Here is a 23,967-nt window from a genome sequence, read left to right as displayed (position 1 = left end):
TCCAAGATTTAAAAAAATTTAGCCATGTTTTCTAGCACTTTTACTGATACACTATCACAACCACCAATCTAAATTTTTGTTTCATCTAGAATTTATTTTATATAAACAAATAAGGTATGGCTCTATCCATAATTGTGTAATTTTTCATAATAGTACATTTGATTAACGTCATTTAACTTTCCAAATAAGTCTTGGAACAGAGCTATAAAATGCTAAGATTTGTGTCTAAACAGTTTTAAATTACATTTTTATAAAATAACGTAATATATTTTTTAACGTCTGTTTGCATAAAAAAAGTCTGGAGGGATCTATGTCAGAACCTTCCTAGTAGTGGGATAACTGATGATTTTTATCTTCTTACTGGATATCTGTTTCTTCCAACTTTTAAAAAATGAAGTTACTTCATTAATCTTAGTGAATCCCTTTGGAGAAAAGACTGGCCAGCAGATGTGCCCTTTTCTGGTCATGTATTGTCAGGTCAGTGTGTTCATGGCACTGCATTACTGTCAACGAGCTCAGGGCTCCACGCACCCTGTTCAACAAAACAGCAGCTTTTTAATCTCTTTATTTTATTCTGTCAGATTCCTACTTTGCAGTAATAACCTTTCTTTCCTGGGTTTTATGTATGTGTATATTCCCCCTGTATCCTATTGTCAGGAGGAAAGCATTAATCTTCTGATTATATAGAGGGAAATCTAAAATCTCAAATTTAGTTAGAAATGAGGAGTTGGTAATATAAGGTTTTGAAAGCAGTGTTTTGATTTTTTAAAACTTGACAACGGTAATTGTTTTTTTCAGTAATCTTCAGTTACATTAAAATTTCTTGAATTCTTATTTCTTGTATGAGTCATAAGATAGCAAGAAAATAAAAAAATACTATGACAAATTACTGGTGAAACAATGGCAAAAACAAAACATACAAAAGAATATTGTGGGACTTCCCTGGTGACACAGTGGTTATGAATCCGCCTGCCAATGCAGGGGACGCAGGTTCAATCCCTGGTCCAGAAAGATCCCACATGCCACAGAGCAACTAAACCCATGCACCACAACTACTGAGCCTGTGTTCTAGAGCCCGCGAGCCACAACTACTGAAGCCCACACGCCCTAGAGCCTGCGCACCGCAACTTCTGAGCCCACATGCTGCAACTACTGAAGCCTGGGTGCCTAGAGCTGGTGCTCTGCAACAAGAGAAGCCACCACAATGAGAAGCTTGCGCACGGCAACAAGGAGTAGCCCCCACTCGCCACAACTAGAGAAAGCCTGCATACAGCAACGAAGACCCAATGCGGCCAAAAATAAAAAAAAAATTTTTAATTCCATTTTATTTCACTCCACAGCAATATTTTTTTTTCTTTTTTTTTTTTTTGGCTGCATTGGGTCCTCATTGCTGCCCACAGGCTTTCTCTAGTTGTGGCGAGTGGGGGCTACTCTTTGTTGCGGTGCACAGACTTCTCGTGGTAGCTTCTCTTGTTGCGGAGCACGGGCTTTAGGCGTGCAGGCTTCAGTAGTTGCGGCATGAGGGCTCTAGGGTGCGCGGGCTTCAGTAGTTGTGGCACGTGGGCTCAGTAGCTGTGGCTCGTGGGCTGTATAGCATAAGCGCAGTAGTTGTGGCGCACGAGCTTAGTTGCTCTGCGGCATGTGGGATCTTCCCGGACCATAGCTTGAACCCGTGTCCCCTGCATTGGCAGGAGGATTCTAAACCACTGCACCACAGGGGAAGTCCCTAAAATGGAATTTTAAAAAAGAAAAAAAACAGTCAAATTTGGGGATTCCCTGGCTGTCCAGTGATTAGGTATCTGCCCTTCCACTGCAGGGGGCACAGGTTCGATCCCTGGTCATGGGACTAACATCCCACATGGCGCGGCCAAAAAAAAAAAAAAATCAAATTCCAACCATATAACTAAAATAAACTCACTATGCTAGATTTTCATCCGAGTGGAAATGTGTAAAAACAGAGCAAGTTAAGTAAAGCTAAACTGGGTTTGGTATAGTGAGCTGATGAGAAGGGGTGGATTGTAAATTTCAGCCAGGACCATATTTGGGAAAATGCTTTAATTTGCCCAAAAAATGTACCATTTCTTCCCCAATATGCCTAATATTTTCTATACATTTCTCTGTTTATGGAGCCACCTGCATTTTATAGCTATCTCAAGGTTCATCTATCTTTAATAGGTTATTTTATATGGTAAAAATACAAGTAAGACAAAAGGTTCTGCAGTGTAAAGTGAATATTGGCCAATCCCAGTCCTCTGCTTCCTCTCCCTTGAGGGGCAACTGCTGACCAGTTTCCTATGTATCCTTCCAGTGAGATTTCTCATTATCATCCCAGTATATGTATATATGGGAATTTTACACTACAGCTGCAGAGTTCCACACTGCTCTATACCTTACTTTTTGCACTTGACAATATGTCTCTAGAGATTGTTCTATATCAGTACAGAGCTCTGTTTCATTCTTTCTAATGGGTGCATAGAATTGCATTATATGGATATGACAGTTTATTTAACACTGATTTATATTTAGCTATTTATAATGTTTTCAGTCTCTGCTATTACAAATAATGCTGCAGTGAATATCATTGTGCACAGTTTTTAAGGGGAATCCTTAATGATGAAGGTATTTGAAACGATATTTAAGTTTAACTTAATTTTTACAAATATATTTGAATGAATACTAATCTTAGGGTTGCTTTATGTATGCATATGCAATTTAAGAAGTTTATGATTCCACACTGGTTGAACAGCTGCAGAGTTGTGTAATTTAACTTTACCTTCTGTAAGTGGCATTAAAGAGAAGGGTATGTGCAGGGTGGCATACCTCCTCTCAAAGAGTTTTGTGCCTTTCACAACTGTTTTCTTTCCACACACCCTAGTAGGAGGATTGGTGGTTTTCAGAGAAAACTACTTCCCTATTTTTGTGGAAAGGGGCAAAGGGTCTCCATAGGGAATTCCGTCATCATAAAGTGAGGTAAAGAGGGGTTTGCTGATATATATTAACCTTTTTTTCTTATGGAGCAGATGGGAGAAGGGAAATGGAACAAGACAGAAGGAGCCTTAGGGTAGATTTATAAAAAGAACCGCTCCACAGGACAGTAGTAACGGTAATGTGGAGACAAATGGTGTGGGGGAAGGAGTCGTAAAAGATTTGTGTGGTAATTTTCAAAGCTATAAAAGCTCCCAGCGCAGTTGGGTGTGTTAAAGGGCAGTTCCGTGGCAGGAGCCAGCTGTCTTCTACAGAAAGGGGTCTGAGCACAGTGGTTCTCCGTTGAGATCCTGGAATTCTTAGAGATTTCATCCATTTCTGACCTGAATTCTTTTATGTGATTGGAAATGTGTGTGACTAGTGTATAGTTTAGTTTTTATGGACTATTATATTTGACCCCTCTGTTCTATAATACCCAAGACACCAGTGCAAAACCTCATTTCCTATTTCCAGCATAACTAATATGCTGTAAATTATCATGACTGTTCTAATGGCCACTTCTTAGCATATGGTTCAGAGCTTCTTGACTATTTTCTCTTTTTTTGCAATTGTATGTAAAAGAAGATGGGGCCAAAAAAATTTATTCTAACCGAGTTACAAGTATGTTTTCAGAAGGCATAGGACACCTGAAGCAATTGTGAGATTCCATATTAAAATCAAGGTAGCTTTCAGGGCTTCCCTGGTGGCGCAGTGGTTGGGAGTCCGCCTGCCGATGCAGGGGGTGCGGGTTCGTGCCCCGGTCCGGGAGGATCCCGCGTGCCGCGGAGTGGCTGGGCCCGTGAGCCATGGCCGCTGGGCCTGCGTGTCCGGAGCCTGTGCTCCGCAAGGGGAGAGGCCGTGGCGGTGAGAGGCCCGTGTACCGCAAAAAAATTAAAAATAAAAAATAAAATAAAATCAAGGTAGCTTTCAGAAAAATATTCTCACAATTAAAACAGAAATTTGTCCTCCAAACAGGAAAATGTCTCAGAAATCAACTAAATAGTTTAATTGTGAGGCTCAGATGAACTTAGAGATACCAATATAATGGATGAAGAAAAGCATATATATAATGACACTGTGAGAATATTGCTTCAGTTCCTTAACCACCTAAAGCTCTGCAAAGCCATTGGTTTCATTCAGTTAAGAAAACACACACAGGGACTTGCCTGGTGGCGCAGTGGTTAAGAATCCGCCTGCCGATGCAGGGGACACGGGTTTGAGCCCTGGTCCAGGAAGATCCCACATGCCGCGGAGCAACTAAGCCCGTGTGCCACAACTACTGAGCTTGCGTGCCACAACTACGGGAGCCCACGTGCCTAGAGCCTGTGCTCTGCAACAAGAGAAGCCACTGCAATGAGAAGCCCACGCACTACAACAAAGAGTAGCCCCCGCGCACCATAACTAAAGGCTGTGCACAGCAACGAAGACCCAACACAGCCAAAAATTAAATAAATTAATTAATTTATTTTTTTAAAAAAGAAAACACACACACACTCTGTAGCCTTGAGTTAAATAAATGCGATGACTTTAAATTTTTAAAATAGAAGATTCTATTTCTAGGTTCTGTCTGAGAGAAATGAGAACTTGTCCATGCAAAAATTCCATAGCAGCTTTACTTGTGATAGACAAAAAGTAGAAATAGCCCAGTCATGCATCAGTGGGAGAATGGATAACTAAATTACAGGCCAGGAATTCCCTGGCAGTCCAGTGGTCAGGACTTCACGCTTCCACTGCAGGAGGCACGAGTTCAATCCCTGGTCAGGGAACTAAATCCCGCATGCCCCACAGTGCAACCAAAATTTTTTTAAAAAGAGTTTAAAAAAATAAAAAATATATTGCAGGCAACTCTGTGTATTGGAATGCTACTCAGCTGTAAATAGGAACAAGCTGCTGATGCACAAGTCAACATGATATGAAACTCAACATTTCGTGTTTCTTCTTTTACTCAATATAAGGCACATGCTGTATGATTTTATTTATACTATTTATACGACAGGCAAAACTATACAAAACTAACTTATGTTCATAGAAATCAGAACAGTGGTTAGGGAACTGACTGGAAGGAATCTTTCTCGGGTGAAAGAAATATTCTGTATCTTAATTGGGCTGGTGGCTACTTGTGTATATTCAAACTTATCAAACTGTGCAGTTAAAATGATGTATTTTAAGGTATAAAAATTATACCTAACTTAAAATTTTTAAGGTATTTTGAAAATTTTCAAAATTAATATAATTTTAAATATATTATTTGGGGAAATATAATTTAACCACTAATGACTGATAAATGGTCAGTTTCTCTTACATATATATCACTTATGGGGTGATATGACATGGAAAACTTGGTTTCTTGACAACAGCAAAAAAACCCTTTCTTTGTATTTTACGTGTATTCCTTAGACCCTAAGACTGCAGTGTCCGGTACCAGAACCACTCATCACATGTGGCCCCTGAGCACATGAGATGTGGCTGGTGAAAGGTCAGATGTAGGACACACACTGGATTTCAAAACTTTAAAAAATGTAATATATGTCAGTAATTTTTTATATTGACTGTATGTTGAAATGATATATTGGATTAATTTAAATCTATTAAAATTAATTTCACCTGTTTCTGCTTTTTTTAATGTGTCTACTAGAAAATATAAAATTACACTCATGGCCCCAATTATATTTCTGTTGGACAATGCTGCCTCTAAGGTTTTAGAACTGTTTGAAGTGTTTATATTTGTTGATACATGGTTTCTACAAATGTATAATATTGTTCCTATGCCAGTTTTCTCACATGCCACAAAATTTAGCTGAATATCTCTTCTGAAAAATTTGTCTTTAAAAGGCCTAAGGTCCAAATGAATCTTAGAATGTAGAAGCATGTGTGGGATTGATATGTTGGCCATTTGCTTTGATTTAAATATTAATGTTGCCACGTGCATTTGGGAGATAATGATTGTCATATAGTGATTGGTTATAAGGATGTACTTTTTTAAATAAATTTATTTATTTTTGGCTGCATTGGGTCTTCGTTGCTGCACCCGGGCTTTCTCTAGTTGCGGCGAGCGGGGGCTACTCTTCGTTGCAGTGTGCAGGCTTCTCATTGCAGTGGCTTCTCTTGTTGTGGAGCATGGGCTCTAGGCACGTGAGCTTCAGTAGTTGTGGCACGCAGGCTCAGTAGTTGTGGCTCATGGGCTCTAGAGCGCAGGCTCAGTAGTTATAGCGCACGGGCTTTAGTTGCTCCACGGCATGTGGGATCTTCCCGGACCAGGGATCAAACCCATGTCTCCTGCATTAGCAGGTGGATTCTTAACCACTGTGCCACCAGGGAAGTCCCAAGGATGTACTTTTAATTTTTTTTTAAGTCAAACATTTATTGACTGTATCACTCATATCTTATATTTTTAAAACAGCTTTATTGAGATATAATTCACACATACCATACAATTCACCCATTTAAAGTGTACCATCCAGTGTTTTTTAGTATATTCACAGCATTGTGCAGTCATCAGCACAGTCAATTTTAGAACATTTTCATCACCTCAAAATGAAACCCTGCACCCTTTAGCTGTGACCCCTTTATCCCCAATCTACTCGCCAGCCTTAATCTACTTTCTTTCTCTATAGATTTCACTGTTTGGGACTTTCCTATGAATGGGGTCATACAATACATGGGCTTTTATGACTGACCTCTTCCACTTAGGATAGTGTTTTCAAGATTTACCCAAGTTGTAGTCTGTATCAGTACTCCGTTCCTTTTTATTGCTGAATAATATTCCATTGTATGTATATACTACATTTTGTCTATCCATTCATTGATAGACATCTGGATTGTTTCCATCCTTAGGCTATTAAGAATAATGCTGCTATAAACATTCATGTACAAGTTTTTGTGTAGACATATGTTTTTCTTTTTCTTGGGTGTATACCTAGAAGTAGAATTGCTGGGTCCTATGGTAACTGTTCAATCATTTGAGGAATTACCAGGCTGTTTTGTAAAGTGGCTGCACCATTTTACAGTCCCACCAGCAGTGTAGGAGGGTTGCAGTTTCTTCACATCCTCACCAACACTTGTTATTCATCTTTTTGAATATACATTGTAGTGGATATGAAGTGGTATCTCACTGTGGCTTTGATTTGCATTTCCCTGAAGACTAATGATGTCAAGCATCTTTTCCTGTGCTTATTGGACATTTGTATCTCTTCCTTTAGAGAAATGTGTATTGAGATCCAAGACCCTTATCAGATATATGACTTGCAAATATTTTCTCCCATTCTGTCGGTTGTCTTTTCACTTTTTTGGAGGTGTCCTTGAATCGCAAATATTTTTCATTTTGATGAAGTTCAATTTATGTTTTATTCTTTTATTGGTCGTGCTTTTTGTGTCATATCTGAGAATCCTCTGCCAAATTCAAGGTCATGAGGTTTACCCCTATATTTTCATCTAAGAGTTTTATAATTTTAGCACTTAAGTTGAGGTCTTTGATTCATTTTGAGTTAATTTTTGTATACAGTATGAGGTAAGAGTTCAACTTATTAATTCTTTTGCATACTAGTGGTATCTTATGATAAAGAAAAAAGTTCATAGGATTAGTCACGTATTAACATTTTAGGGAATTCCCTGGTGGTCCAGTGCTTAGGACTCGGTGCTTTCACTGCGTGGCCCGGGTTCAATCCCCAGTTGGGGAACTATGACCCTGCAAGCCAAGTGGCGCAACCAAAAAAAAAAAAATTTCATTGTCGCATAGTGTTTTAATAACTGTCATGGATATGTACGAAGTCTTATATGTTGCATAATAATAGGACATCTTTGTTATTCATTCTGAGATTGTGATATTAGCGAACTTTTAGTTTCTAAAACTAAATCGGAGGCTTCTCTAGAACCTGGAAAAGAGTATAACAACTAGAAAAGGGTAGCAAATAACACTGAGGCCAGACTTAAAGCATACAAGATAAAAATGAAATTTCAATTTGTCTTTTTTTTTAATAAGAGGCTCAAAATGGATAAAAGGAAATGTTCAGACCAAATTTAATTAGGCCCAGTTATTCCACAGGTATAAATTATGGAACCTTAATTAGTTCTTTTAGACTCTGATGTGACACTCAGTGAATTATTTCCCATTCAGTTAAAAGGGACCTCCCTTGGGCCAGTGTTTATAAAAGAAGATGAGTCAAACAAATGGTTGATAACATTAATATTACAGGCAGTTTTAGTGTACTTAAGGAATCATATTTCTTTTGGTCTTACACAAGTGGTTCTGTTATAGCTCATGAGACATTCCTAAAACAGGTTTATAGCTAATAATCTTTTGAATCTCATATTGCTCTTGCTAGAGACTTGACCCCATTTCAATCTTACAGCTGTGTCTGGTCCTACTGAAACTTTTTTATCTAATAAACTCTGCCAAAGCGGGAACCTGCCTGTGTGACATATCCTTCACCTTATCAGCAGTTTGTGTTCACATCGGCATGATTCACACCTGAGTCCCAGGACCCCATTCAGCTGAACTGATGATCACATTGATCACAAGCGGGGGTTAGAATAATTCTTCAGTGGTCTCCCACTCTGGAGAAACCCCACAGGGCTCCTGCTGACATTAAACAAATCATTTAACCCCTTTGGGCCTTTCATTCCTCTTCTGTCAAATTGGATTGCATTGTCTTAAGGTCCTGTCCATGTATAAAATGCAATGTCTGTGACTGTTGCATTTTATTTGCCACCAGGGGTAAGACTGGGTTCCTTGAGATGCTAGATTTGGTTGAGGAGGAAAACTTCTTCAGCTTCTTTGAGCTGGGCTTATATTAGTGTTGGATTTGGGGTGTGTTTGTCAGTAAGATTCTTTTTGCACAGAACTGTTATTAGAAAGCAAAATGTTAAAAAAAAAAAAAGAAAGAAAGAAAGCAAAGTGTTTACAGAAGACATGAAGTGAAAAACTTATCTAATTTAACTTTTTAATTTTCTTGAATGGGAAGTTGACAGGTTTAACATTTTCTAGATTTTTGTAGCTAAATGGGAACAGCTTGTATATTTTTTTAAATTTTAAAATCCAGTACCATGTTCAGTTTATTGGAAGAAATTCTTTATAGGATTTTTTAAGCCAGTTTTTCAAATAACATTTGCCATGAAGTTACTTTGTGAATTTATTTTCCTTTGACCGATGGTGACTGACTGGATTTACCCCATTTTAGCCTCTTTTGATATGGGTTGAGCTATTTCAGACACTTGGTTCATTTTACTCACAGAATATATGGCTTGACAAATTTTAATGCCCTGTCTTAACATAGCTTGTTGCTGTAGTTTGGTCCTTTAAGGAAAATTATTTCCCCATTTCTCTTTCTTCTTCTTCATCTTTTTGTTCCTTTCTTTTCCAAGGGTTGGCATTCTGTAGACCTAAAGCCAGCTCCTCCAGCATGTGGAGGAGAGGGTGGGGCTGTGTCAGATCCGCCACAGTGGGGGGGAGAGGCTAGCGTGTCCTTTCCCTTGAGGTATAGTTCTTCCAGTCTAATGAACTGTCAGATCCACTGAGTGGCTGGTAAAGCAGATTGGACAGTGACTCAAGGAAGTAAGAAAGTAGTGGGGCAGGCTGGTGGGTGGGGGTCAATATTTTAAGTAGCAGCTATCAGAAGTAAAGTGATTTCTCCAGAGGCTCAGTAGAGAGAGCTGTGCGTGTTTCTAGTGTGACTGGTCTGCAGGAATTATGTAGAATTGAGTGTTGTTTTCTAAGAGGAAACGGAGGATGAGTGAGAGGGTGGTGAGAGATGAGTTAGGGTGGGTTGGAAGGCACTCTGAGAAGAGGAGCATAAATGCCCCTAAGTTTTGCATTCACATATTCAAGTATTTTTTAATAGGAGGCTTGTATTATTAGTATAAATCTTTCACCCTGTTCTAATTTGATATGGTATCTTATGGGGAAAGAGGTAAAAGCTAAGGAAAACAAGATTTTTACCTTATACATAATTATAGTTTGGGAAACAGAATCCTGCTGCAAATCTTACATGACTGATTTCTGGACCCAAAGTGGGCTTGACAGTGGGCTGGAGCAGTAATAGCCCCCCTACTGTCAGGAGAGGCCAGGGCAGGCTTTTCCCAGCAAGCCTGCCTGAGGTGAGGCCTGTCCTAGACTCTAGGACCTAGAGCGTGCAGGGTGACTCCCCTGTGTTTGGGAGCCGGGAAGGAGCTGGCCTGGTCAGCAAGGTGGCCTGCCAGCAGGACAGGTGGGGGTCTGGGTGCCTGGAGAAGTAAATCTAAAATGTTGAAAGCTGTGGTCTTCAGTGATTACCTATTAAACACCTACTGCAGATGGTGAGAAATTGCTCTCGTCTTTGTGTAGGAAACAAAAGATGCAGGCTTCTGCTTTTAAGGAGCTGTGTTTTACCCTGGCCTTTGGCAAAGTCACAGATGAAAACGGATATTAAATTGTATGACTGCCATGAGCTGATGGTGGTCTTGGGCCTCTGGAGACTTAGGCCTTTAAACGTCATTCTTTGTCTTCATAATGCATATCTGGCTGATGAATGAATGTTTATTGCCATTTAAAAATAAAACTACAAATAAACCAAAAGAGGAAATTAAGTCACCTAATCTTACCACACAGAGCTTAACCACTGAAGTGCTCCTGAAAATGGGAGATAATTAGCCAGGGCCTCCGTCCTGTGGGCCCTGGAGTCTTCCATCAGGGAGAGGACTTCCCCCAGGGGCCGTGGCTACAGGGTAGCCTTGCTAAGTGAAGACAACTCTTGGAGACACAAGGATGACAGTCGGCTTGTTAGGAAAATCCCTTTGGAAATAACACTACTTGCCTGCTCTTAAATTACTCTCTTCTATGAACAGGGTTCAGATTTTACATTAGGTGCTCAGTAACAAAATTTAAACTTGTAATGTTTCAATTAAATTCTGTTTTCTTCCTTTTTAAAAAGACAGATTACATATGCGTGCATAGTTATGTATGCATTAGGAAAATCATAATGTAATCTTTTCTTTCTGCTTTATTTTTAGGGCAATCTTATGAATTGACAGAGAAGCAGTATGATAGGATGGGAAGAACTGTGAATTGAGAGTCCACAGTGTTGCCCGTTAGTTAGTCCAGACTTTAATCACATACTCTAAGCTAGTGAATATATTTAATCACTTTGGATCTCAGTTTCTACACTGATATAAAACAAGGACCCACAGTGGGCAATCTTCTAGCCCTTATCATCATAACCTAAGGCCATAAATACCAATTTCCTTGTGCCAGTCTACTTTTCTGTGTTGTTAGGAGTTGAGGGGCTGCTTTTCGTTTAGTAGATAATTTTATAAGGTTCCAGCAACCAGGAGTGAGCCAGTAAGGAGGAAACGGCAGGCTGCTTCTGAATTTGCCTGGCTCTGCTTTTACCAGAGGGGCATTTCTGGTCAGAGGATTTCAGAGTGTTAGACAACTCTGTGTTGCCAGGATGGTTACATTCGTCCTTAGACTAAAATTACAACCCAAGTGCACTTCATGATATACATATGCATTGTAATTTGTAAACATAACTCAAAACCCTGTATCTAAGTCAGGTCATTTGTGGTCGGCCATTCAGACCTCATTTCTATTTGACAAGGGTTTATTTTAAGATTGCTTTGTGGAGCGGTTGTTTAACATTCAAATGATCTATTAGTGTCAAGTCTTTGGCTAGACTTGTTTTAAATGAGCTGCCCCTTAAGTAGAAAACAAAACAGAAATTTAGGTTTCCAACCCAACCTAGCAAAATCGGTGTAACTTAAATTTTTTACCTTCACATGAATTTATTCAGCCTGTTTTTTTCTTGAATATTCATTTAGGATAATAGTACCAATGTGAATGAAATTCTTTTAGTTACTCTTGATACTGTTGCTTAGCAAGACCTATAGACTTCTTAATAGTTTCAGAGGAGAACACTTTACAGTAAGCTGAGCTAAATGGATTTTTTTAGTAAGTTAATTGTGTTTCTTAGCAGAGTCGCAAATGTGCTTCCATAGCGTTTCTAGGATATTAAAAGAAATGTTCTATGGAAGTAAGTTCTCACTAGGCCATTAACTATATTATTTTTTTACAGGCTAAATATATATTGTAACTCCATTTGGTTATTTTGTTGGAGATGGGATGGAAGCTAAAGATGATCTAGGTAAATAGCTAAACTGAACCTCAGACGGTAGTTTACACATCATTCTAATTCTTACCATTAGTACCGTGGCTTCCTCTCTCCTTTCCTGGTGTCCAGATTGCCACAGCTATAATTAGGGAGCTCTTTCCTGTTTAACAAATATCATCATTGTCACTTTGTAACTCAGGTCTTCAGCCCTTGCCTTTTGTGTTCCAGGTGCTCCATACTCGCCTGTAGTGCTTACGTGGCTCTGGCTTTGGGTGATAACCTTATGGCTTTGAATCATGCAGATAAACTTCTTCAGCAGCCCAAGCTGTCAGGATCCCTGAAGTAAGTGTGACTTGCCCTGTGTGTCCCTGGTTTGTTTTCTTTGGAGGGTTTCAGTTAGTTTGTGGTGCATATTGCTTCTTTTACTCCCCCAGTGGAAAATTATCTTAGGGAAAGCAAAAAGTTTCTTTCTTAATTTGGTAATTGTGTGTTTGGTAGTGAAATGTTTTTCACTTGTTGCACCTCAAGGGTTATTGGAAATGGCATTTGCCGTTCTGAGCATTAGGAAGCAGAATCTTTGGGCTCTGTAGTTACCACTGCTGGGTCTGACTGGAGCATGTTATCATATATTAGCTCCCAAACAAGCTTAGTCCTCAGGCAGAAGACCCACACAAAAAGGAGTTTGGTCAACAGGATAAATCTGCTTTGAAGAATTAAATTAAAGTAGACAAATAAGAATTTTAAAATATTTTTCCAGACTACTGTACCATTTCCTGAGTACATGAGTTTTATTTAAACTCTTCAGATGCCTCTTCAATATTAGTGTCATTGTCATGCTAAAATTTTTCTAAAGCACATCATCTTTTCTTTTATGGAAATTGAGGAAGATGCAGCATTCTTTGAATCTTTGTATGATGCTGATGCTAGAAATTTTACCCAAGACCACAAGTACTCTGCATAGCATTAGGACAGTTGTTTTTCATTCATCCTGTGGGTATATAGTTATAATTTCCAAAATATGTTCTTTTGCCTTTCAGCGCCCTTTGTTTGTAACATGCAACATTTAGAACTGTGAGATCGTACTCTGAGGAACAATTCTATAAATGTTTAATTATTTTTGTCTTTTAAAAAAGTATTACTTTATATAATCATCTAAAATTTACATTGATTAAGGTTGTTTCAGGTCAGTGTTCCCCAAACATGCCTTGTGTTTTATTATTTTTTGTTGTTTTTCATGCTTTGTGTTAAAAAAAAAAACAAAATTAAAAGAGCATCCAGGAACATAGGAGAATTTGTCACAATTCAAGTGTGAGCGTTCCTGCTTGCCTGTGAGAAAACCTTATCTAATATCCAGGCCTGGAGGGTCCTGAGCTCGAGGTCAGGGCGGTCGCGTTACCTCTAAGGCGCCTTCCCTCCTTCCCGTGGCCCAGCCCCGTGAAATACCAGTCAGGAACGTCGGCCTGCGCCGCCCCACTGGACATGCGCTGCTCAGATGTGTGTGTGGCCGTCAGTAGAGCAGAGTTGTGTGTGTGTTTTTTCTTTTTAACAAAAATGAAACACGAATCCTCTCTGCTTCTTTTAATTCTCTGGCTGACATTGTGATCACTATTCTAAAACAATCCCAATTAGATTCTTTACTTGGCATTTACTGGAAGGTTTTTAACCTCATTTATCAACTTCTTCCCTCTGAACGTCAAAACAATAAAATTCTTAGATTTTATGATTTCTTAGCCAACCCTGAGGGGTTGGCCAAGCCATGTCTGATAACTTCATCTTTAATTCTCTTAACTATTCTATCCTAAGCATTGGTTTCTAATTACTGGCCAGACCACTATCTTTCCAGTGAGGATGAGCATTTTCTGCCCGTGGCAGCCCAGATACTACAGCACCTTTACCCAGCTGCTTGTTGCCTTCCATACACCTCATCTGGAGTTCTGGGCTCTGAGTGTCATGAAGGCATTTAATTTGATTTAAAAAAAATTTTAAGTAAATTCACAGAAAACAATTTGAAGTCGTTCTTTGAATTTGTGTTTGTGTTTTATAATGATTATTGGCTTATAGATACTGCTTTAATGACGTTTTTTAAAATATCTTATTTCAAAATACATTTGAGGTTACTGATTATTTTAAAAGCTGTCATTTCTTTTAGGGTATTTGGTGGGGAAGCAAAATAGAAGGGCATTACAGCTCCTGCTAGTTAGAAGAAAGAAATTGCTTAATAAAGAAATAGCTCTTGAGTGATTAATGTGCATAAATCCCAGAAAATGGTCAAACTGAAAAGAGCCTAAGATTTGAGGACCCAAGATCCATGTGGACAGAGTCAGTTGGGACAGGCCAACTAAAGGAGGTGAGAACTGAGCTGGCCTTTAAAAGGAGTTGGATTTTGGCCTGGCTTTGCACCCCAGGAGGCAAGGCCACAGGGAGCACAGTGGGGTGTCCCGCCCAGGACGCTGTGTCTGGTGGGAACAGAAGAATCTTTGGGGGAGTGAGAATGTTGACTGAATACAGGAAACTGGGACCAAATTGTGGAGAGCTTTAAATCTATAAGTTTAGCTTTGTTTGTCTTATTTTGTTCTCAAGTAGAAAAAGTCATTAAGATTTTGAGCAAGGTGTAATATGGCTGAGGCTGTTTTAATTTTGAAAAATCAATCAGATGATCATGGGGAAAATGGCTCAGAGTAAGACTGAAGAAGCAGGCTGTTGTAAACCTGGGGAAAGCACATCTGCCCAACATCAGTGGACATAAAATAGATGATGTGAAAAGGAGGACACCTTTGGAATAGAAGTAAAGCTGATCCAACCCAGATCTGGTCTGGCGTCCTGGTGCCTTTTGACTGTTCCAGCAGCAGAGGCTGGAGGACCCTAATTCTTTTTTTTTTCTTTCCCTCTTTCTTTTCTTTTGCTGTGCTGCACAGCTTTCGGGATCTCAGTTCGCCGACCAGGGATTGAACCCTGGTATAGCAGTGAAAGCCCAGAATCCTAACCACTAGGCCACCAGGGAACTCCCTGGAGGACCCTAATTCTGATCCTCCGCTCCCAGGGAATCCATCCTCGGATCTGCCTCTTACTTTAGAACTTCATTACCTTCTTATGTTATTTTCTGTATAAACAGAACAGCGTAAATTTGCCAACTTTATTTTATTTTAAATTTTTATTGAAATATAGTTGATTTACTGCCAACTTTAAACTGCTCTCTTTTTTTTTTTTAATTAATTTATTTTGGCTGTGTTCGGTCTTTGTTGCTGTGTGCGGGCTTTCTCTAGTTGCAGTGAGCGGGGGCTACTCTTCGTTGCGGTGCGCGGGCTTCTTATTGTCGTGGCTTCTCTTGTTGCGGAGCACAGGCTCTAGGCGCGCAGGCTTCAGTAGTTGTGGCACGTGGGCTCAGTAGTTGTGGCTTTGGGGCTCTAGAGCTCAGGCTCAGTAGTTGTGGCACACAGGCTTAGTTGCTCCACAGCATGTGGGATCTTCCCAGGCCAGGGCTCAAACCTGTGTCCCTTGTATTGGCAGGCAGATTCTTAACTGCTGTGCCACTAGGGAAGCCCCTAAACTGCTCTCTTAATTGATATGTCATTTGTTCCTACTTAGCGAACATAAAAATTATTGTATATTTAAGATATTTTTAAAGAGATAAAATTTAAATGACTCTTAATCAACCCATTTATAAACTTAGATTTCAATTCAAAGACTTGAAATATGTGAAACACACATACACCAAATTCTATTATACTTGAGTATTTTTGTGATGACCTACTTTTCAGTTTGGAATCTGGTTGGTTTTTTTTTTTCATTTTAGGTTTCTGGGCCATTTATATGCTGCAGAAGCCCTCATCTCTCTGGACAGAATCTCTGATGCTATTACTCATTTGAACCCGGAGAATGTCACTGATGTCTCCTTAGGGATCTCTTCAAATGAGCAGGACCAAGGTTAATGAGGACACATTTGATCAGAACTCTTCACCATTTCCACTGCCTTTCCGTTGTAACTCAGGATGTGTGGAAATTTAACGGCACGGTTGTAAAGGGAAGGGGGTTTTAGGTCGGCACTGTACGGTTTTGGCTGTACTTACTTTATACTAATTGTTTGCTGAGGAGACCTAGGAGTTGATTATCACATGGTCTAAATTCTAACTTTTGAAAGGCTGATAGTGTTAGTACAGTTTGTTTTGATTCTTATATTTTTCTCTTCAGAGGGATTCCACAATCCAGGGGAGAGTAAAAGTATCGCATTCAAAAGTCAGTTTTAAATCATGGCTAAGTTTTTGAGGGAGTGAGACTAGTTTTCACTTTATTCAGGGTTATTTCTCAGGCCGTGGTGGTGGTGGTAGGTAGCATTCTCATATCTTTTATTAGAACCTCTACTACATGAAAAGGAAATACTGTGGTCGATTGCTTTAATATTAGATTTCCATTTCATAAAGAAAATTAGGTTTTTAGAAAATATACTCTGTTGTCCGACCCCCTCAGATTTACTTTCATGTCTTTGTAGGATCAGACAAAGGTGAAAATGAAGCAATGGAATCCTGTAAGTAAGACGTTTTGTAAAGACTTAAGTAGCCTGGCCTGCTTCCCAAAGACTCACCCTCGAGCCTCTGTGTCCTTCCTTTGTCCGCCTGAGGAGTAGAGCTAGGCTTTATTCTGAGCAGCTCTTCAGGCAGTAGAGGGGGTTGCTCCCTGGCCCTTGGCCTGGCCTCTTCACATGTGTCTGGTCTTCTCCCCAGCTGGGAAGCGGGCACCTCAATGCTACCCCAGTTCCGTCAACTCAGCCCGGACCGTGATGCTGTTCAACCTGGGCAGCGCCTACTGCCTGAGGAGCGAGTATGACAAAGCACGGAAGTGTCTCCACCAGGTGAGGCTGGGCCAGTGCCAGACCATCTTGTGAGGCAGCCAGCAGAGGGTTTGGAGTTTCTAGGCTCTGTTATTTTGTTTGAGGCTTCTGATCAGTTTGTTAAACATTGGAATATTACTCCTCCAGACATATTCTTGGAAGGTACACAACTGATTGTTGTTGCAAATGAACCTAGGCACCTAATGGAGAGTTTTCCTGAAGATTTTAATCATTGAAATTTCAAAAGATTGGAAACCATCTAAATAAGGGCTCACAAAAATCAATAATGGTGTGTCCATATAGTTGAACACAATGCAGCTGTAAACCCTATATACTAAAATGGTAACATATCCAAGACATATTAAGTGAAAAGAACAAGATGCAAAACAGTTTTTATATAATCCTGTATATGCAGAAAAGATCTCCAAATGAACACGCCACAAACTGTTAACACTGGCTGCAGGGCTGGCAAGATAAGTACTGTGTAGATGGAGCACTGAACTGGGAGACTTTTCACTGGATACTCATAGGCTTTTTTTAGCTTTGAATTGTATAAATCTCTGTCCACTCAAAAAGTTAAATTACAAATACGTCTTTTAAGAAGAAGGGTTCACAAAGTCAGTACCAAAGAAACTCTATATACAATAAAGAAAGCTCCTGGCAATGTGTAACTAAAACAGACCTCTGACTTCTACCACTGAGAGGGGCCTCATCAGCAGGTCTCAAGGAAGGTTCTGATTGGGCCTCTTTAGGTCACCTGCCCATCCCTGGACTGATCATGGGCAGGGAACCATACCTGTAGTAGGAGAACAGGTACTGCCATTGGCAGCCCCAGAGGAGTTTCCCAGAATTGGAAAGGGGTAATTCCTCAGAAGGATATTAATTCAGGACCTCCCTGGCAGTCCAGTGGTTAAGACTCCATGCTTCCAATGCAAGGGGCGTGGGCTTGATCCCTGGTAGGGGAACTAAGATCCCACATGCTGTGCAGCACAGCCAAAAGAGTTATAAAAAAAAAAAAAAATTAGGGGGAAGAAAAGGGTATTAATTCAGCACATGTGCTTCTGGGCTAAGCCAAGGGAATAAGACAGTAGTAAATAAGTGGACATGATACAACCTTGCCCCCGTGGACCTTACAGTTAGGAGATGTCTTCCTAAAAAGGGAATTACAAGATCAGGGGTTATGCAGAATTTTCAGACTTCTAATATAGAAAGTTTGTGCCAGGGACTTCTCTGGTGGCACAGTGGTTAAGAATCCACCTGCCAATGCAGGGGACACAGGTTCGAGCCCTGGTCTGGGAAGATCCCACATGCCGCGGAGCAACTAAGTTCATGTGCCACAACTGCTGAGCCTGCACTCTAGAGCCCATGAGCCACAACTACTGAAGCCCGTGTGCCTAGAGCCTGTGCTCCGCCACAAGAGAAGCCACGGCAGTGAGAAGCCTGCACACCGCAACGAAGAGTAGCCCCCACTCGCCATAACTAGAGAAAGCCTGCATGCAGCAATGAAGACCCAACGCAGCCATAAATAAATAAATTTATTAAAAATGAAGGGAAAAAAAAGAAAGTTTGTGCCAGATGGTGTATTCACCAGCAGCACATAAGAGAACCCACATCCCCATATGTTTGCCAGAGTAACTGAAACTGAAATTAAACCTATTCTCAGAAGGTAAGGCAGCTTCCTATGAAGGTGACCTTGTTGTGTCTAGAAGTGAAGATTTACCATGTGGAAAATAACCATGAGTGATATTTAGTCGACTTAGTGGCATCTGGTCAGCATTTCTGATCCAAAATCAGCAAAGTGAAGTGATGGACTGTCCAGGGAACACGTTTGATCTTATCTAGGAGTTGAGTGCAGGAGTTAAACGGGAAGAGTTAAAATGTTGTGCTGTTCTCCGTGGCAAGGCTGGGCTATTGAACAGCCCTTTGGAAAGTGCCCGTGGACCTCAAGGCCTGCAGCACACAGGCTTTGGATGTGAAGTTGCAGTGTGTACACTCTAGCTCAGGTTCTTGTGCAGCAGGTGGCCATGGCGGCAGCCACGCTGGGAGAGACAGATGGTGTCAGGCCTGGTTTGGGGTCTGAAGGGAGTTTTGTTTTGGTCCCTTGGTTTTTAGGTTAATCCAGTGGCTGGACCTTGTTAATGGGGAGGCCCACCGCGCCTGGGAGGGAGAACAATGATGTGTGAAGAGTTGGAAAGGGCTCAAGTAGAGGTTTCCGAGGTTGCCTGCCCACCACTAACTATTATGAACAGCCAGTAAGCAAAATACCATTCTCTCATAAAGTTGTTGCCATGAGTTCTTGTATTTTAGAAAAGGCTGTAGTCAGTGCAAAGGACAATAGATGACCTGTGTTAACTAGCCAGTTGGAAGGAAAATGGAGATTTTAATATCCACAAAATGATGTAAAGGTGGTCTTGCCTATTTAAAGCTAGGCCAAAAGTATAAAATCTCATTTTCTGAACTGAGCTGTGGTACATCAGTGATGTGGTAGGAGGAATGAAAAGCCTCCTTGCTTCATTCACGAGGAACCTGGGAGCATGTGCTCTGGACGAGAACCCCCACTAGTCTGAGATTTCTTCTAATGCTGCCTGGACCCGACCTTGTGCCCGTTTCTGGTCCCCCAGATGTCTCCCACACTCACCCCGTGGCCTGCACTGCCGTGCCTCCCCGCTTTCTGCCTCTCAGGTATCCACCCTTGGAGGACAGAGAGGCTTCCCTTGCCCAAAAGCTCTGCACTCGAAGAAACTCTTCTCTCTTCATATTCATACTACGTTCACTTTCCTCTCCCTAACAGTAAATTTGTTTGGATTACTGTTAGTTATTTGCATGCTGTTTATTATCAGGGTAAATCCCTGTCTTACATCCACCTCTGGTCAATAAATATTTGTAAAGGACACTTTCTGATTAGATTAAGGGAAGACGCAAAGCGGTCTGGAAGCATGAGCACCTGAACCTGGATGAGGGAATACCAGTTGATGGTAAGACGAGGAAGAGGCTGCGGCCCAGAGGGGCCCAGAATGAGGGAATAAACCTACAATCTCAGCACCTTCAACCAGAACAGGACTAAATCAGAAAACTGCAGGCTGGTGTTATGGCTCTCAGATCTAGGAAAGGACAGCATGTTGCCTAAACAAATAATTTTATTTGACTAAATTGTACTATTTCAGTCCTTAAGAATGGAGACATTGAACATGCTTTTTTTTGGCTGCGATGGGTCTTCGTTGCTGCACGCGGGCTTTCTCTAGTTGTGGAGAGCGGGGGCTGTTCTTCGTTGTGGTGCGCGGGCTGCTCCGCGGCATGTGGGATCTTTCCGGACCAGGGATCGAACCCGCATTCCCTGCATTGGCAGGCGGATTCTTAACCACTGCGCCACCAGGGATGTCCTGAACATGCTTAGTGGTATATTTTTTTTATATTTCCAGCATTTTAAGTTTGAATTCTTATTCCTGACATTGGGAGTTTGCAGCTTACAATACTAAGCTGTTACTTAGGGGAAAAAAATAGACATGCAGATTTGGATAGAGGTGCAACTGTGTGTCTGGTGAAGAACTACCAGCAGACCTGGATGGGTGACTGGAGTGTAGAGTCAGGAGTGTCTGATCACCCATCTCAAAACCAAATACAGCCAAGAGATAGAAGAAAACCAAGAGGGAAGGAAAGCTTTCTCCTATTAAGAACTCATTATGGATTAGGCAAGGGAAGATAAATATTTAACTAAAAATAACATGTCTAGTTTAATGGGGAGGGATCAAGACAAAGACAGCTGGACTTCCCTGGTGGTCTAGTGGTTAAGAATCCACCTGCCAGTGCAGGGGATACAGGTTCGATCCCTGGTCTGGGAAGATCCCACATGCCGCAGGGCAACTACTGAGCCTGCGCCACAACTACTGAGCCTGTGCTCTAAGGCCCGCGTTCCGCAACTACTGAAGCCTGTGTGCCTACAGCCCATGCTCTGCCACAAGAGAAGCCACTGCAATAAGAAGCCCATGCATTGCAACGAAGAGTAGCCCCCACTCGCCACAACCAGAGAAAGACCGCTTGCAGCAATGAAGACCCAGCGCAGCCGAAAACATAAATATTTAAATTAGATTACATAAAAAATAAGAGTTATAATGAAGTAGCTTTAAAAAAAAAAAAGACAAAGACAGCTGAGGACCATCCAAGCAGAACTGTAGTGTCCCAGTGAGGTTGAGTAAGTTTGCTAATTTGTCATTGGTAGGTTGACATTCCTTTTTTTTTTTTTTTGACATTACTTGGAGTTATCTTACGCTGTCAGTTTCTCATGGGTCTCTTTTTTGTTTTGAGCAAAGGCGGCCTCAATGATCCATCCTAAAGAGGTGCCCCCTGAAGCCATCCTGCTGGCTGTCTACCTTGAGCTGCAGAATGGTGAGTGATTCTTCTCTTGAGTTAGGACTGGAGCCCTGCAAAGAGCCCAAGATTTTTGGTGTCTGCTTTTTCTCTTTGAAATTTAAGGGGTATTACCCATCAAGTTCTTCTAGACAAAAATATAGCGAGGGAGTTTTTGGTATCTTGCAAATTCCTACTTCTTGCAGGTTAAGCATATTTCCTTTTATCTGTGAAAATGGAGAATAGCATAACTTCTGACAATTATAATTAATCTCTACTAATTAACCTTTCTCTTAGGCATCCAAATGACTCTAATTGAGAACCTGAGTCAGAATGCAGTGGGTTTGAGTTGTATACCTTGGTGTTTTAAACATAGGTGTCGTTAATGAGTTTTACAGTAAGCCAGTTCCTGCTGAGAATTTTTTATTCAGACCTAAATCCAGGTCATGCCTCTGGGGCATATACAACCTCCAGGATGTAGCTTACTGGAAGAAAGGCTGTGGGCCCTACATAAGAGAAGGCATGAAGTAGAAAAGGAGAGCTGAATGGGGGAAATGAGAGGGGACCAAAGTTTTAAGAGTTCTTAGTCATATCCCCTTGCTGAAATCCTTCCAAGGCTCCCCTCTTTTTATAGCTGAAGAAGGAGCATTAAGTGCCTGGCACCCAGCAGGCCTTGTCCTCCTAAAAGCTGTAGTAGGGTTAGTGCATGGTCTTAGAGCCCTTCTTTTGCGCAGTCCACCTGTAGACAAGTTCTCAAACTGGGCTCCACCTTAGAATCAGTGCAAAGCTTTTAAAAATCCCATCACCCAGGTCACACACGAAATTTCTTAAATCAGAATTTCTGGGAATGGTGCAGCGGGCATTACATGATTCCAGTGTACAGCAAAGGTTGCAGACCACTGCTCTTCTCCCTCACCTTTTACCCCCTTGCGGGATTCTGATGGCTTGCTTTGTATGTGGTGGTATTGTTATATGCTTTTTTTGTGATGGGAAGTGTTTTTATAGGTAATACCCAGCTGGCCTTACAGATCATCAAAAGGAATCAGCTGCTCCCTGCAGTGAAAACACTCTCTGAAATGAGAAAGAAGCCAGTGTTCCAGCCTGTCCACCCGATCCAGCCCATCCAAATGCCGGCGTTCACTGTACAGAGAAAGTGATATTTTGCGCTTGGAAAACTGTTACCTGAGACCCAGGGGAGTATTTGCAGGCCTTTTTAGTTGTATCACAGCAAAATGAATAAAAGACAGATGGTAAAGGATACTAGTTTTGAAGACACAATTTTGAAATGATTCTAATCCCTGAATTTTTTTGCCGGAAGCTTACATCAAATTAAGGATTCACAGCTCATTTTCATCGGTTTTCCTTTAATCTTTGCTAGACTACTATTTTTGAGCCATTATGTGATATATATGTGTCATAGGCAATTAAAACACAGTCTTACCAGAACAGTCTCGTATAATACATTTTGTCTTTCTTGCAACGGTTAGAGTATTTTGGCATCTGAGATTTAGTGTTAAAGTTTTAAAAATGGAGAGAACAGTATGAGCAGATGAGTAGCCAGTCCAGAAGCCGATCAGAGGGGAGGGGAGGGGAGATTGGTGTGTTGTACACCTAGTTAGGACTAAAAGGGCCAGAAAATGCATAATAAAACTCATGGGCTAGTCAAATTGGGTTAAGAAGAGATGACTGATCTGATAGGAATCAATCATTTGCTTAAAAACTACAGATGAAGACAAACAGAGTTGAGGGCACTGGTCTCGTTCACCCTCCTGTACCCATAGGCAGAAGCACCGGTTCTGGACCCTGTTAGCAGGGAGTTCAAGGTTCATTGCTAACCCCTTTGGAAATGCAAACAGGAACTTAAAAGCTTCTTTCCAAGACAGGTATGTGTTGCAGGATTGACATGGCCAAAATTTGTCCATAGGGTCGATACACTAACTGTAAGTAGGAAAAACAAAACACACTACATACAGGCTTGCTTTAGAAAAACTGGGTGACCCCTAGTCAAGAGCACATTTGGTAGATTCATCAGAGCTTGCCGTTTAGGATCGTCCCTTGCTGTCAACATCTCTTCAGTTCCCAACTTTGGAGAACAAGTTCAGATAGGGAAACATACTAGCTGAATCTACATGGTTACTCGGTTTCACAACTGGAGAGGGGAGTGTTTGGATAAGCACATGAATTTATCTGAAACTTTATCTGAATTATTCTGTTGCTGATATCAGTTTAGTTAGGGATCTACACAAGAACTGAGTATTTGTGATGTGACTAGACATTGCCCACAGATGACTCAGAGAAAGGGAGCAATTCTTCTTTCACTTGAACACGGGATGGATGTGCACAAGGGCTCGACTGCTCTTTTGCCACATTGCAGTTGTTTATATACAGAGCAGATTCCTTCCAGGAGGATGCAGGAAACAGAGGTGGCCTAGCTCCCTTGGGCCTCTCGAAGGCTTTTCCAAATGGGATGGGAGTAGGACCCGTAAGCTGTACTGGTGCTGGTCCAAGTCTGCAGGTGCTGCTTTCCCAAGCCCCAGACAAGCAGCAGCACCGTGAGACCCCCTTGTGTGCTGCAGGGTGGTAGCGTTGCTTAGCCAGGGCATTTCCTGGACAGAGTCCACATGCTTCATAAACTGCTGGGAACCCACAGGGTCTTGCGTAGTGTATGGTGGTAGAAGGCCTGTAATTGTACTCGAGGGCAGTACATCTTTGGAGAAATCTCAAAAAAATTAGAACTTTCCCTGCTTGCAGGTT

At 41.1% G+C, this 23,967-nt stretch overlaps 1 protein-coding gene across 5 annotated transcripts in view; it reads left to right on the top strand.

Moving 5' to 3' along the window:
* The window catches only part of CNOT10 (CCR4-NOT transcription complex subunit 10), a 63,016-nt gene extending 40,357 nt beyond the window's left edge, over positions 1-22,659 (top strand). For all 5 annotated transcript variants that reach the window (XM_033405475.2, XM_033405474.2, XM_049715901.1 and 2 more), the window contains exons 14-19: positions 12,273-12,386; positions 15,838-15,968; positions 16,531-16,566; positions 16,763-16,890; positions 21,177-21,252; positions 22,219-22,659. In XM_033405475.2, the coding sequence (XP_033261366.1) occupies positions 12,273-12,386; positions 15,838-15,968; positions 16,531-16,566; positions 16,763-16,890; positions 21,177-21,252; positions 22,219-22,370 (637 nt within the window). In that variant the 3' untranslated portion in view covers positions 22,371-22,659. The remainder of the gene's footprint in view (positions 1-12,272; positions 12,387-15,837; positions 15,969-16,530; positions 16,567-16,762; positions 16,891-21,176; positions 21,253-22,218) is intronic.
* Positions 22,660-23,967: the final 1,308 nt, after the last annotated feature.

Source organism: Orcinus orca, chromosome 10 (genome assembly GCF_937001465.1).
Source record: "Orcinus orca chromosome 10, mOrcOrc1.1, whole genome shotgun sequence".
In the NCBI taxonomy this organism is placed as follows: Eukaryota; Metazoa; Chordata; class Mammalia; order Artiodactyla; family Delphinidae; genus Orcinus; species Orcinus orca.
Note: the sequence above shows the minus strand (reverse complement) of the source record. Positions and strands in the feature narration are given on the sequence as shown.